This window comes from Staurois parvus, unplaced genomic scaffold (assembly GCF_062004578.1).
Source record: "Staurois parvus isolate SC_StPar_1 unplaced genomic scaffold, SC_StPar_1.0 ptg000154l, whole genome shotgun sequence".
Lineage (NCBI taxonomy): Eukaryota > Metazoa > Chordata > Amphibia > Anura > Ranidae > Staurois > Staurois parvus.
Window position 1 is genome coordinate 20,716,669 of NW_028317950.1, and position 15,611 is coordinate 20,732,279.

The following is a 15,611-nucleotide window of genomic DNA, read 5'->3' on the forward strand; positions in this document are numbered from 1 at the left end:
GATGTGCTAAAAGGCCAATCGCAGCGGCCTTTTACCACGTGATCAGCCGTGTCCAATGACACGCTGATCACCAGGAAATGCAATTGCCGCTTCTCGGCTGCACTTTCCTCACGCAGTCAGAGCGTGAGGAAAGTACTGCCAAGAACCGGCAATTGTCAGAGCAGGGATCGGCACCGATCATCAGGGCACTGATGATCAGTGCCCTGATGATTGGTGCCCAGCAGTGCCACCCACCAGTTCTGCCCACCTGTGCCCAGCAGCGCACCCACCTGTGCCCAGTAGTACACCCACCTTTGCCCAGAAGTGCCACCCACCTGTGCCCACCAGTGCCACCCACCAGTGCCACCCACCTGTGCCCTCCAGTGCAGCCCAGCAGTGCTGCCAGTCAGTGCCACCAGTCAGTGCCCAGCGGTTGTGCCAGTCAGTGCCCAGCAGTTGTGCCAGTCAATGCCCAGCAGTGATGCCAGTCAGTGCCACCTATCAGTGCTATCTATCAGTGCCATCTATCAGTGTCGCCTATCCGTGCCGCCTATCCGTGCCACCTCATTAGTGCTGCCTATCACTATCCGTGCCACCTCATTAGTGCTGCCTATCAGTGCCACCTATCAGTGCTGCCTATCAGTGCCGCCTATTAGTGCCCATCAGTGCAGCCTCATCAATGCACATCAGTGAAGGAGAAAAATTACCTGTTTGAAAAATTTTATAATAAAAATAAACTTTTTTTTTTTTTCAAATTTTTTGCACTTTTTTTGTTTATAGCGCAAAAAGTAAAGTGCCCAGAGGGGATTAAATACCACCAAAAGAAAGCAACAATCTTGCATGACCGCGCAATTGTCAATCAAAGTGTGACAGCGCTGAAAATTGGCCTGGTAAAAAAGGGGGTATAAGTGTCCGGTAGGCAAGTGGTTAAAAAAAAAACATTTTATACAGAGAGGACCCATGACACTGGTGTTACAGAACATTATGGGTCCTCTATAGACAGAGCATGAACAAATTTGAAGACGTTGTTTGTTTTCAGCGCCTACAGAGCAAGCAAACAACTCCTCCGATTCATTCAGCTGTGTGTATAATTTTCAGCTTGCGCTTCTCAGCTTTGTAAACTGCCTTTTCTTCAGCTAAGCAGGTAAGACTAGTCCGGCAGAAAAATGAAAAGGATCTCCACCTGCTGGCTGAATGTAAGAAGAAAAATATCATTATGAAATATTTCATATTTGTCATATTTGAAAATGAAAACTTTTTATTTTATTTTATTTTTAGTCCTGATAAATAACAAAGAACAAAAATGAACACAAATCCAAAATACATAACCTAAAGGTAGTAGTAGCAGTGTGATAACATCCTATCATTACTAAATACACGTTTTTGCTCACCAGATTTCTAGACACAGCAGTCTTGAGCAAGCACTGGCCAGTCTCCACATCCCATTTACACAGTGTATTGTCTCTGGAGCCCGTCAGTAGCTGGGTGCCATCTGCAAACAACAGAGGAGATTCTATCAGACAGAAAAGACACTGCTTTTCCTGCACTAGACCTCAGCACTGACCCCTATTCCAGGGCCATTATTGGTGGACTGCCAACTCACAGCTATGTTACTTCTGAGGTTTAGAATGACTTTTATTGGCACCAATAAACTTTTATATAATCAGAAGAAGAAATCATTAAAGCAATGTTCCAGCTATGGGAGATTCCCAATGTTAACCGTGCAAATTAGGAAGAATAAAAGCAGAATGTAGCCAGGACACGGTGCCCCTTTAGAATAACTCATGTGTCCTTGAAAACTTGCATTTTCATTGTCCTAATCTAGCAATGTTCCGTGTCATCTATGATCATGCAAAATGTAGTGTGAAATGTGTAAGAATTTTAAGTGTCCCTGATGCTGCTCTGCTAAATGTTCATGAAGGATTTTATGTGTAATAATGTGTAATAATGTGTAGTGGTAACAAGCCAGGCAAGCACCTGTAAGGGGGCAGAGCAGGGGTGTATTTACCACAAGGCAAACAAGGCACTTGCCTAGGGCAGCACTTTTTAGGGGGGCAGCACCTCCCTCTAGAAGAAGAGATGAAAGAAGGGACACGTGCACCATGGGAACCAGGTGGGATCCAAGAGAGGCTACAGCCTGTTTGATGGTGCATGTAGAGCCTGGCTCTCTCTCCTGGGGATGTCCAGAACTGTGAAGATGAGTGTCTCTCTATCGCTGGGGGGGGGGGGTAGTGGAAGGCCCATTGTTGGTCAATGTCATTCTCTCTCCGTGGGAGGGGGAAGGGGGGGTTGTGTTGGTCGGTGTCCATATGGGCATACGGTTTTCACGTTGCCTAGGGCAGCACAAAACCTAAATACACCACTGGGGCAGTGGGCATATGTGAGTTGACTTTGAGGGCAATGGACCATCACATAGCAGTCTTTCATGACCTGCTAGAATGCCTTTTTATTTCGACATCCCTGGTAGTATCCCTGGGCGAGATGTATGGAACAATATGAGAGAACTCCGCACAACCAAGAGTGTAAACCTAAACAGAGAAAGAGAAGGGAGAGGAAAAAGAGAAAAGGAGGAAGCCAGTGGTAAGGATAGCAAAGGAAAAGAAGAGAGAGAAGAGAGGGGAATTGGAGACAGGGATGGCAGAAAGCAGCATCAGGGTGGCTCCACATCTGTATCTCACCTGAGCAACCCCACCGACCGCATCCCGGCACGGACCGTAGGGTCCAATTGGTGGACAAGCCAAAATGAAAATGAGTCGGGGAAGCAAGGCTCAACTCCACTAGAGCGCAACAGGGGAACACATATCTTGAGAATCGCAGAGGGGGAGAAATGGAACCAGACCGACCACAGCAACTTATGTTTATCATAGGTATCATTGGTCAAGTTGTACTTTTACCTCTGTTTGTTTATTGTGACTGCAGTGCTCATAGACCTCCCCAGTCTTGTGGGGGCAGCAAGGCAGGTGCACCCCAAGAAGGCCAAGTTTTGAATGCAGCCTACTAAACCTTCCCGGGTCCATTCCCCAAGCGCAGGAAGATCACAGTTTTCCATTTCTTTGTAAGGTGTATTTCCAGACTTTCCCAGCCAGTGGCACTGTATGGGAAGTAGGGAACACTGACTCCCAGTCCTCAAGACACTGGAGCTGTACTTGTAACTCCTTGGAGGTACCAGGACAGTATCTACATCAAATAAATAACATTTCATTTCCTAGATAATAAATCTGACAAAGAGTGCAGGCTCACCAGGACTTACTGCCAGCCCCGTCACTATTAGATGATGCCCCAGGAACTTCTGAGCACTGCCAGCCTTGCAGTGCAGATCCCACATGAGCACTGTCTTGTCCCGCGAGGCGCTGAAGAACCGGTTTGATCCAAACACACAGGTAATCTATAGATCAATGACAGATGTTATTCATTTACACAAAATGTCTGGTAATGTGTACAGTTTATATTTACACAAATGCATGACAGCACCTATATATGAATATATTACCTTGGAAACCTCTCGATCATGCCCCACAAATCTTTTCAGAGCTGTTCCACTTCTCCAGTTTGACACAACAACAGCCTGAGACAGACATTAAAGACATGATTGTCATCACCATTCTATATTATTGGTTCTAAATTATTGGTAAAAAAAATGTGTTTTCTATCTATACATCAACGGTCCACCATTATTTATCTATCTAGGAAGATATCAAACAGCTTTTCTAGAATTTATTGCCACTAAATTGCCATAAATTGTCATAATATAGTATTTGTTTTTTGGGTTATGACCCGCCCCCAGCTGATGACAGCGTCAACCTTGTGCTCTTTGCTCATGTTCACATGGGTACTGTGCAATGCACAGTATATATGACAACACAAAACAGTCCTGTTTTGGCTCTGTTCCTCTCCCTGTCTGTTCAAATGTACGGGAGGCTGATATAAAGACAGGTAACAGACACTTGTGTTAGCTGTAGTTAAAAATAGATGCAATGTTGCATTTATTGAACGTAGATTTAATACATTTCTTTTTCAATAAAGCCCAACTCTTGTTTTTTTTATTTTGTTTGTTTTAAAGGTTCCCAGCAGCTAAAATATGCAGCTCTGTTTAAAACTCAGCTACTGCTTGGTGTTGTTCCCCCCCTAGTAATTCAATTTGGCCACAGCATGTTCTTAACCTGGGTACACACTATACCCTGTTCTAAATTATTATGCAAATTATATTTAAGTGTCACAAAGATTAAATATTTTGTTTTTCAGTGTAACTCATGGATGACATTGTGTGTCAGGGCTCTTTTGATCGCTGAAAACAATCTCGGACACCTGTGATAATTAGATTGGCCGGTGAGCCCAATTTAAGGAAAAACTACTAAAGGACGATGTTCCACATTATTAAGCAGACCGCCATTTTCAAGCAATATAAGGGAGAAAAAGGATCGCTCTGCTGCCGAAAAGAGTGAAATAGTTCAATGCCTTGGACGAGGTATGAAAACATTAGATATTTCACAAAAACATAAGCGTGATCATCGCACTATTAAGAGATTTGTGGCTGATTCAGAGCACAGACGGGTTCGTGCAGATAAAGGCACATTGAGGAAGATTTCTGTCAGATCCATGCATCGGATCAAGAGAGCAGCTGCTAAAATACTATTACATAGCAGCAAACAGATATTTGAAGCTGCTGGTGCCTCTGGAGTCCCACGGACATCAAGGTGTAGAGTCCTCCAGAGTCTTGCAACTGTGCATAAACCTTCTATTCGGCCACCATTAACAAATGCTCACAAGCAGAAACGGCTGCATCGGGCAGAAAAATACATGAAGACTAATTTTCAAACATTCCTGTTCACTGATGAGTGCCGTGCAACCCTGGATGGTCCAGATGGATGGAGTAGTGGATGGTTGGTGGACGGCCACCCTGTTCCAACAAGGCTGCGACGTCAGCAAGGCGGTGGTGGAGTCAAGTTTTGGGCCGGAATCATGGGAACAGAGCTGGTCGGCCCCTTTAGGGGCCCCGAAGGTGTAAAGATGACCGCTGTAAAGCATGTGAAGTTTATGACTGACCACTTTCTTCCCTGGTACAGAAGGAAGAACTATGCTTTCCGTAATAAAATCATCTTCATGCATGACAATGCACCATCTCATGCTGCAAAGAATACCTCTGCATCAATGGCTGCTATGGGGATAAAAGGAGAGAAAGTCATGGTGTGGCCTCCATCCTCCCCTGACCTCAATCCTATTGAGAACCTTTGGAGCATCCTCAAGCAAAAGATCTATGAGGGCGGGAGGCAGTTTACATCCAAACAGCAGCTCTGGGAGGCTATTCTGACTTCTTGCAAACAAATTCAAGCAGAAACTCTCCAAAAAACTCACAAGTTCAAGGGATGCAAGACTTGTGAAGCTTCTATCAAATAAGGGGTCCTATGTTACAATGTAACGTGACCTGTTAAAATGTTTAAAAAGTTAAAATGTTGTTAAAGGTTTGATTGAAATAGCTTTTGATTTCAGGAAATATGCTGCAAACACAACAAATGACAATTTTCAGTTCTTTACAACCTATAAAGTGTTTTGAAACTTACTGTGCGTAATAATTTGGAACAGTGCATTGGAAGTGTTTTATGTTTAACAAAAATCCTGTTCTCATTAGGTTTGTTCAATAAAATGTGAATTGTACTCTTAATAGTTGATAACATGAGAATTATGCTGATTGTTATTTACATCAGTTATTTAGGTAAATTAGAAAAATATAATTTGCATAATAATTTGGAACACGGTGTAGTAGAATTTAAGTTGACATTTTTCATTATAAGAATCATTATTCTAATCATTAGTGAAGCCAAAATTATGTTTGTTTTCGACCGCAGTGACGAGAAAATTCAAAGGAGCAAGAAGGAAAGTTTTTGTCAAGTATACAAATTTCTAATAGTGTATGTGGCTTTCATTTGGTAAACTCCATTCATTTCAAAATTGAATGTTAAAAGCAAATCAAATCTTGAACCGCTATCGAATGACATTTGAAAAATGATGAGAATTTTCATATGAATTTTCATTCAAAATTCTACTAGTGTATACCTAGCTTTAGTCCTTTCGGATTAAAGTGGTTCTAAAGGCTGAAGGTTTTTTACCTTCATTGGCTCCCACTGCTGTGAATCACACACGGAGCAGCAGGTGCCCCCATAGCAAGCTGCTTTATGTGGGGGCACCCAGCAGACAGGAGGAGCCAGGAGAACCTGCAGGGGACCCAAGAAGAGGAGGATCCAGGCTGGTCTGTGCAAAACCACTGCACACAGTACTTAAGTACAGACATGTTTGTTATTTTACAGAATAAAAAGAACCTTTAGAATCGCTTGAATTCATTTTTTTAATGGCTAGGAAAGATTCGGAAGTGAAATCTCTGTAAGAAAATGTTATAGTTGTCACCATGATCGAAGACTCTGTCAATGGTGACAACCTTTTCCACTGACAACTGTCAAAGCAGAGTCTCCTAAATAGCATTCCTCCAAAGACTGCTGGGGGTTCCTTGCACAATGAAGAGTTTCTAACTCCCAGTAACCACTGATATCAATTATCTTTTCAGATGTGGGGGGCAGTTTTCCCACTGGTCAACAATATAAGTGTCTTTCTCCCAATGGCCACCAATGTAAGTTGGCCATACACAAGTCTTTTTTTTTCCGCTCAACTAAAGAAAATGACTTGTTTCCCCCATTTGCACATTGGAGGTGGATGGGGGAATCCCTCCTTCTAAGCTAATGTATTCTGACAGCAGGAAGACTTCCCTGTGGTCACAATACAATCCTCAGCACCACTAGTGCTGATAGAGAGTTGCGGCTCCGTGTGTGCATGTAAACATGGAGCAGCGGGTGCCCCCATAGCAAGCTGTTTGCTGTGGGGGCACCCGACCGTAGAGAGGGGACAGGAGAGTCTGCGGGGGACCCAAGAAGAGGAGGATACGGGCTGCTCTGTGCAAAACTACTGCACACAGCAGGTAAGTATAGTATATAAGCTTTGCAAAACACTTTAATGACATCCAGTGTAACCTAAGGGACAAAGGATATACCGAGACTGCAGAGTACATGGACCCACCACCTGATAGAATCCCAACACAGATGCAGAGAGCAATGCTGAAATCAGCAAGCCAGCACCACTCCCTGCATCCCTGAGGTCCACAAATGGCCAGAGAAGACCCAAACTATAAGAAAGTCTTACTTGCCATGTGACAGGCCTGAAGAAAGACATCTGAAAATGAAAAGTATGAAAACCAAAAAAGCAAAAAATAAGATTTTTTTTTTTTTGGTCAGAGTCTGAGATTGTTGTTAATAGATGTTTTGGTGATTCACTGGAGGTTGTGCAATTAGATCTCTTTAGGTTAACATTTATACATACTAGTGCATATAGCTTTGGCTCTGCAATGAACTCCCCCCCCCTTTTTTTTAGCTTAGGGTTCTAATTTGTGGACAATTACATGGCGGACTAACATGCCGATTGAACTTTGCTATTTCCATGATTTACCACTTACCACTTGTTTTGGGGGAATCAATGGTGGAGAAGGATCTGGGGGTTCTGGTAGATCACAAGCTTAATAATGGCATGCAATGCCAAGCTGTGGTTTCTAAAGCGAGCAAAATCCTCTCTTGTATTATAAGAGGTATAGACTCCAGAGAGAGAGATATCATATTACCCCGGTACAAATCATTAGTAAGACCTCATCTGGAATATGCAGTTCAGTTTTGGGCACCAATTCACAAAAAGAACATTGGGGAACTGGAGAAAGTACAGAGAAGGGCAACCAAACTGATAAGAGGCATGGAGGAGCTCAGCTATGAGGAAAAATTAGAGGAACTGAATGTATTCTTTCTTGAGAAGAGGAGATTAAGGGGGGATATGATCAACATGTATAAATACATCAGTGGTTCATATAGTGAACTCGGTGTAGAGCTATTCACCCTGAGGTCATCACAGAGGTTTCTTCACAGTAAGAGCTGTGAAAATGTGGAATAGACTCCCTCAAGAGTTGGTTCTGGCCAGCTCAGAGGATTGCTTCAGAAAAGTCCTGGATTCTTTTTTAGATACACAGAATATAACTGGATACTAATATTTATAGGTAAAGTTGATCCAGAGAATATCCGATTGCCTCTCAGGGGATCAGGAAGGAATTTTTTTCCACTGCAGAAGCAAATTGGATCGTGCTTTGCTGGGTTTTTTGCCTTCCTCTGTATCAACTGTGGGTATAGGATTATAACTTTTTTTTTTTTAATGGTTGAACTGGATGGACTTTTGTCTTTTTTTCAGCCAGACTAACTATGTAACTTGTTAATAAAGGTAACACGGTTAATCCTCCTCTGTTATCTCAAGCTATAGACTCAGATCACCATCATTCATGGATATATTTACTTCTAATATATGTATGATAGATTTTTGTAAGATTAAATTGGCTCCCATAAACAATGTTGACTGTCAACATACTCCCCAATTGTTCAGCTTGGCAGAAGTGTGAAATCCTGTGTCAATCTGTGCAGTACACATTCCGGCAATTGCACATTTCTAGCCTAGCAGAAACCTGAACCCCTGGGCTTTAATTACAGAGTAGCCTATATCACAGTGCGAGTAATGTATCCACAGGACTGTGCTCACACAATTAGCACTAACCTTGTCCTTCCCTCCCGATACGCACAGGTCAGATTTCAGGGCTGAGATGTAAGTGACAGCATCATTGTGAGCGCGGGTTTGCTGTGGAATTGGCTGGGCTGGTGGTCTCTCCTCCGCATGGTGGTCAGCCCTGAAGATAGAATGTCACAATTGATCAAGTAAATCATTTTACTATAGGGTCCTTTCACATGGGCTGTGCTGCGTCTGGTCTGATCAGCAGGGGATCCGTGAACAGATCTCCAGCCGAATCTGAGCAGAACAGGATGGATTTCACTTTCACTTTTGTGCCATCCATGCCAATTCAGTTTTTATCTTCATTTTGACAGTGGCCCTTTCCAGATCCGTGTTTGATCGTTGGGTGTCTGGATGAAAGCAGACTTGCATCTGTTGGCATCAGGCTACCTCCGATCTGTCACATTTAGGTCCATAAAAACTGTACCTGGATGGACTAGGACAGAGGTAGGCAACCTGCAGCTCTCTAGCTGTTGTGAAACTACATTTCCCATGAGGCATTGCAAAGATTACAAAACTGATAGTTACAGCTATGACTTGCAGAGGCATGATGGAACTTGTAGTCCTGCAACAGCTGGAGAGCCGCAGGTTGCCTATCCCTGGACTAGGAGGTAAGTGGATGTACACAGATGCACCCCCATTTATATATGCCTGTCCATAGACTTACACAGAGCTTCTGATCAGGTCTTCCTTGAAAACTGACAGGTGGACCTAATCGGAAAGCCCATATGAAAGCAATAGAAAGTCTTGCAATGACGCACATGTAAGGTTTTTTGTTTGTTTTAGTTTAGAGACAGTATGGAAGAGTAACCATCTACTCTCTGTTTGTCCTGTTATTGATCTGATGATCTAAATACAGCTGTCACCAAGAAAGGAGGTGAGGGGACACCTACCATTTCTAAAGGAAATCTTTCATTTTTGGGGTCAATTTTGCCCAAAACAAAAACATAATATATTGCAGCTTACCAGGCTTTGGCTGCATTAGGCTCCAATCACATCTGAGAGTAGCAGTTTTTTCGTGCATATTTTACCGTGATTTTTGCACGTTTTCATACAGCGTTTTTAGCCGTTTATGAGCTGTGGCATTTTTTTATTAGCCAATAGAGAAAAAATCATCTGTTGCATCATTTGTTGCTAGGTTTTTCTACTTCAGCTTTTCCATCAGATTTTATTTCTTTTATTATTATTATTAATTTCATGATTATTTTAATAATTTATTATTTATTTAGTATTTTTTGTAATAATAATAATAATAATAATAATAATAAATGAATAAATGAATGTTAAATAAATAAAAATAATCATAAATAATTACTATGTAATAATAAATAAATAAACCCCCTAACCCTTAAAAAATATATTAAACAAATTATTGTTATCATTATTATTAATATTATTATTAATACATTAATTAATAAATAAATGTAAAATAAATACAAAAATAAATAAAAAAATCATAAATAAATACTTGTAATAATAAATTAATCATAATTAACCCATAAACTTAAAAAAAGTTATAACATAATAAAAATAATTTTTTATTATTACTATTAATAATACTAATAACAATGTATTTGTTGTTCAGGTGTTTATTTATTATTATTAATATTATTTATTAATTTAATTATATTAGAATTTATGAAACTGTTTTAAGGTTAGGGGTTAATTATTATTTAATTATTATTTATTTATCATGATTTTTTTTATTTATATGTGTATTTATTGTACATTAATTTATATATTATTACTATTTTTTAAAATATATTTTCATTTGAGCAGAAAATCGCACAAAATGAGCAAAAGCGTGCAAAAACGCACCAATCACGCGTTTCTATTCCTTTGCATGAGAACAAAAATGCGCCACAAAACAAGCAAATATGCCCAATTTGAGCTACAAAGTAGCTCCAAAATGTTTTTGAGCTTCAGGCGTTCTGCTTCAGGTGGTTTGGAGTGGAAATGTGAACCATCTCCATAGAGGAATATTGATTCCCCCCCCCCCTGAGCGTTTTGGAGCTTCGAGCTTCACGCTACAAAATGCTCAGGTGTGAATGGGGCCTCAGGGTTATGTACATGAACATTTGGAGGCATCTTATCTGCCTAGTGTAAATTTCCCAACCTTTTCACACGCCAGAAGAGTCGCAGGTGCTGTGTACAGTCTTCACATGTTAAGTATTTTCCAAATGTGAAACCTTCAATCTCAGGGAATAAGTTGTACGTACATGTACAGGTGAATGACAATGCAAGAAAGCATCAGCCATTTACTTGTATGGCAAGCTGTAAGTGACACCTACAGCTCTCTGCGGGCAGGAAAGCACCAGGAAATTTACACTAGACATATAAAAGTGCCTACATGAACACTTAAGATGACCATAGAAGGTACAGATTTTTTCATTCAGCCAGTTGACTGAATGAAAAAAATGTACCAATTCCCTACTCCACAAATTCGATGTGGATACAGTAATCCTCCCCACTGTCAGCATATACTGATCAGCGCTGGAGCTCACTGGCTGCAGATCGGGTGAAAATTTTCCAGCAGAACCATTCATGAGAAGTCTATCAATAGTTCCACTTCTCGTGAACAGGAATGGCCATACCTGGATCGAAATTCATCCAGTAGCTGCTGGCCAGCTTATATTTTTAATTTTTAGGCACACAAAATACACTGGCAAGAAAACGTGAATCCTTTGGAATGAACTAGTTTTCTGCAGCAATTTGCCACAAAATGTGATCTGATCCTCATCTAAGTCACACTAGACAAACACAACGTGCCTAAGCTGATAACACACAAACAATTCTAATTTCACGTGTCCTTATTGAATACACCCATTAAACATTCACAGTGCTGGAGGAAAAAGTAAGTGAATCCTCTGAGTTAATAGCTGGTTGAACCGCCTTTGGCAGCAAGTATTTTCGCTATCTCCGGATCAGACCTGAACAACAATCAGGGGAAATGTTTGACCATTCCTGTTTGCAAAACTGCTTCAGCTCAGACACATTGTCTGGTGTGAATGGTTTGATTGATCTGTATGGGGTAAAGGCCTAGGCTCTGACTTTTTCTGAAGCCAGTCTGTGGTGGATTTACTTCGATGCTTAAGGTCATTGTCCTGATGCCTTGTCCATGTAGGATATTTTGATAAAGTTGGGAATTCATTTTCCCCTCGATGGCAGATGGTCCAGGTCCTGAGACAGCGAAACAAGTCCAAATATTGATGTTCCTTCCACCATTCTTTATTGGTGGGATGATGTGCTGATGTTGGTAAGCTGTGCATTTTTGCGGCATACAAAGTGCTAAGTATTCTTCCAGAACAATTTGACTTTTGTTTCATCATGTGGCAGTGCGGTATCCTGCCATGGTCTAAATCAAGGTTATAACCCAGGATTCTCAGCTATACAGGTTGAGGGGCTCCAGGCAGTTCTCTTAATGCAGAGGAAACTGGTTTGTCAGTTTCCTTGTTGGTTTGTAAAGCCCATTTTGAGACCTGGGGCCTGGAGAGTTCAAAGTGATTTGGTAGGGATGAAATCTCCAATCCTGGGTCTGTGGTTTCAGAACCCCCAGGACACTAATTGCACAGGTGCGTGCAGGCCTTTTTGTAGAGGCCAAACCATGGTTCTAGGCTCCACCCCGGCAGACAGGAGGTCATTGCCCAGGAGTCAGGAGGGCTCCACCTAGGAGAGGTGGGAGTCAGAGCAGCAAGGGCCTGTATACCTGAGAAAGCCAGGAGGCTGAATATTTGTTTCCTTTGTATTTTTGGTGGATACTTCTGAGTGGGAAACATATTGTATGGAACTTTCCTTTAAATAAAATTGAGCTAAAAGGCCCTTAAAAAAGAAGAAAGCGAGTGGCTGTGTGCTGTAAAAGCTCTACCCTTTATGCTAATTCTCACGATCAGTACAAAAAACATTTTCCCAGAAGCATTGTGGTTTGTCAAAGTGTTTTTTGGCAAATTTCAGGCACACAGCAACGTTTCTTTTTTTGGGCTCCTCTGTGGTGTTCTGCCAATGGACACCCTGTTCAAAGACTTACATATGGTAGATTCATGAACAGGAATGTTTGCCAGTTCCAGAGATGTCTTCAAGCATTAGTCATTAGTCATGGGTACGTCTTTACCTCATTAAGGCTTCTGCATTGTGCCTTGGGAGTCATCTTGAGTGGGCACCCACGTCTAGGAACTGTCTCCATTTGTAGACAATTCGACCGTTGACTGATGGATGCCTAAACACTTTGAGATTATTTTATATCTCTTTCCAGCATTATGCACATCAACTACTCTTGATTGTATGCCTTTAGAGAGCTCCTTTTTGCGAGGCATGGTTCACGTAAGCTGATATTTCTTATGAACAGCAATTTTAAAATGTATGAGTGTCTTTTATCAATCAAAGTAACTCTACACCATGCCTCCAAACTGATTTAATTTATGGGACTCCAGATGTGCAAACTACTAACTCCAATTAGCTTTCGATGAAGAAATCAGTCTATGGGTTCACTTAGTTTTTCGTCCAGCACTGTGAATGTTTAATGGGTGTGTTCAATAAAGATACAAGAAATTAGAATTGTTTGTATGTTATCTGCCTAAGAACACCGTGTTTGTCTATTGTTATGACATAGATGAGGAATAGATCACATTGTATGGCAAATTATTAAACTAGTTAATTCTAAGGGGTTCACATACTTTTCCTTTCTACTGTACTTGTATCTTGCCAGAAATGTAGCAACCAACGCAACTGATATCCCAAACAATGTTATCAATTTGCCCAGCTAGTTTCCATTAACTACAAACACTCCCTTCCTATAAAATAAAGATGAAAGGAAAGAACGTGTACTGACAGGATCACCAGGTAAAAAAGAAAGGGAAAAAGCCTGAAAAAAAAAACTAACGTAGCACCACATTTAAGGACTGGTAAGCATTTGTGAGGTCAGGCACTGATGTCGGACAAGAAGCTCTGGTCACAGTCTCCATTCTAATTCGTCTCAAAGGTATTCTATTGGGTTGAGGTCAGGACTCTGCAGGCCAGTCAAGTTCCTCCACCCCAAACTTGCTCATCTATGTCTTTATGGACCTTGCTTTGTGCACTGGTGCGCAGTCATGTTGAAACAGGAAGGGGCCATCCCCAAACTGTACCCACAAAGTTGGGATCATACAAACAACCCATAATCTCCCTCTACCATAATCCCCCCTCCACCAAACTTTACTCTTGGCACAATGCAGTCAGGCAAGTACTGTTCTACTGGCAACCGCCAAATCCAGACACGGCCATCGGATTGCCAGACAGAAGCATGATTGGTCACTCCAGAGAACACGTCTCCACTGCTCTAGAGTCCAGTGGCGATATGTTTTATACCACTGTATATGCTTTGCATTGCACTTGGCGATGTAAGGCTTGGATACAGCTGCTCGGCCATGGAAACCCATTCCATGAAGCTCTCTATGCACTGTTGTGCTAATCTGAAGGTCACACGAAGTTTGGAGGTCTTTAGCTATTGACACTGCAGACAGTTGGTGACTTCTGCACACTTGACCCCGCTCTTGGCCTAACACTTTGTGGCTGAGTTGCTGTTGCTCCCAGTTGCTTCCGCTTTATTATAATACCACTAACAGTTAACCGTGGAATATTTAGTAGCAAGGAGATTTCACAGGTGGGCTCATTGCACAGGTGGTAACCTATCACAGTACCAGTTTTGAATTCACTGAGCTCCTGAGAGTGACCCATTCTTTCACAAATGTTTGTAGAAGCCGTCTGCATGCCTAGGTGCTTGATGTTATACACCTGCGACCATGGAGGTGATTGGAACACCCGAATCCAATGATTTGGAGGGGGGTCTCAATACTTTTGGCAATATAGTGTATGAGTGTGAGTTAGGACCCTAAGATGGTAAGTACCTTGAGAGCAGGGGCTGATGTAAATGTATAATAAATATAAAGTGCTATGTAAATTGTCAGTACTATATATATAACAGTTACAAAGAATTTGAAAATCTGCAAGCAGCTTTTTATAAAGTGGTTTATAATACATTCACATATTAGTGTTTTTCTGCTGTGTGGTATGTTACAACAAAATCCTGCTTGCTGCATCTTTGGAACTGTTTCCATCAAAATCTACTTTCCATAGAGATGTACTGTATAGTAAAGTAAAATACTACTGAAACACCCTGCACTGAAAATGTACTGCATGTAAAACACAGAGCTGAGAAAGTGTTAAGAGCACTTTTCAGCTTTATTGGCTCTTTGATGAAATTGTATAGGGTGAGCGGTCACTGTACCTGTATTTTGAACTGTTACGTTTGACTTTACTTTGGAATTTTCCCATATTTCCAGGACAGAAGCTTGAACACACAGGACAATAGGACCTTTAATGTACCAGACATCAGGAATTCTGTGCAGAGACCTATCAGGAAAGAAATATCAGATCACAATTGTGCTATAGACATTAGAGACCTCTAGATTCCAATTCTTCCAAATATCAATATTGGAATTATAATTGCAGCATAAGTACAATACTATTGGCATCCTTACTTCTGTCATTTTACACTTTACCACATTTATCACATTATATTTTGTCTTTTTTAATCTTTGTCATTATCAGTTGGGATTCTATTAGCAAATGTAACTAGAGGCTTGATTGGTGTCATGACACTTTTCTCTGTTAGCACTACATGGCTCACCTGTCACTAAACAGGCTAAAGCTGGCCATACACTGTTAGATTTTTTTTTTCATCCAGCCAGAGGAAAGAACAAAAAAAATAGAGAATTACATTATTTATTTATTTATTTCAGGTACTTATATAGCGCCGTCAATTTACGCAGCGCTTTACATATATATTGTACATTCACATCAGTCCCTGACCCTCAAGGGGCGTACAATCTAAGGTCCCTAACTTACATTCATACATACATATATTAGGTCCAATTTAGACAGGATCCAATTAACCTACCAGCATGTCTTTTGGAGTGTGGGAGGAAACCCGAGCACCCAGAGGAAACCCAGGGAGAACATGC

The 15,611-nt window shown here is 41.2% G+C and overlaps 1 protein-coding gene across 1 annotated transcript in view; it reads right to left on the bottom strand.

Moving 5' to 3' along the window:
• The window catches only part of WDR31 (WD repeat domain 31), a 37,994-nt gene that overhangs the window by 11,660 nt on the left and 10,723 nt on the right, over positions 1–15,611 (bottom strand). The window contains exons 2-6 of the mRNA XM_089675200.1: positions 14,876–15,000; positions 8,605–8,734; positions 3,470–3,544; positions 3,220–3,364; positions 1,371–1,471 (exon numbers count right to left, since the gene is read on the bottom strand). Of these exons, the coding sequence (XP_089531326.1) occupies positions 1,371–1,471; positions 3,220–3,364; positions 3,470–3,544; positions 8,605–8,734; positions 14,876–14,922 (498 nt within the window). The 5' untranslated portion in view covers positions 14,923–15,000. The remainder of the gene's footprint in view (positions 1–1,370; positions 1,472–3,219; positions 3,365–3,469; positions 3,545–8,604; positions 8,735–14,875; positions 15,001–15,611) is intronic.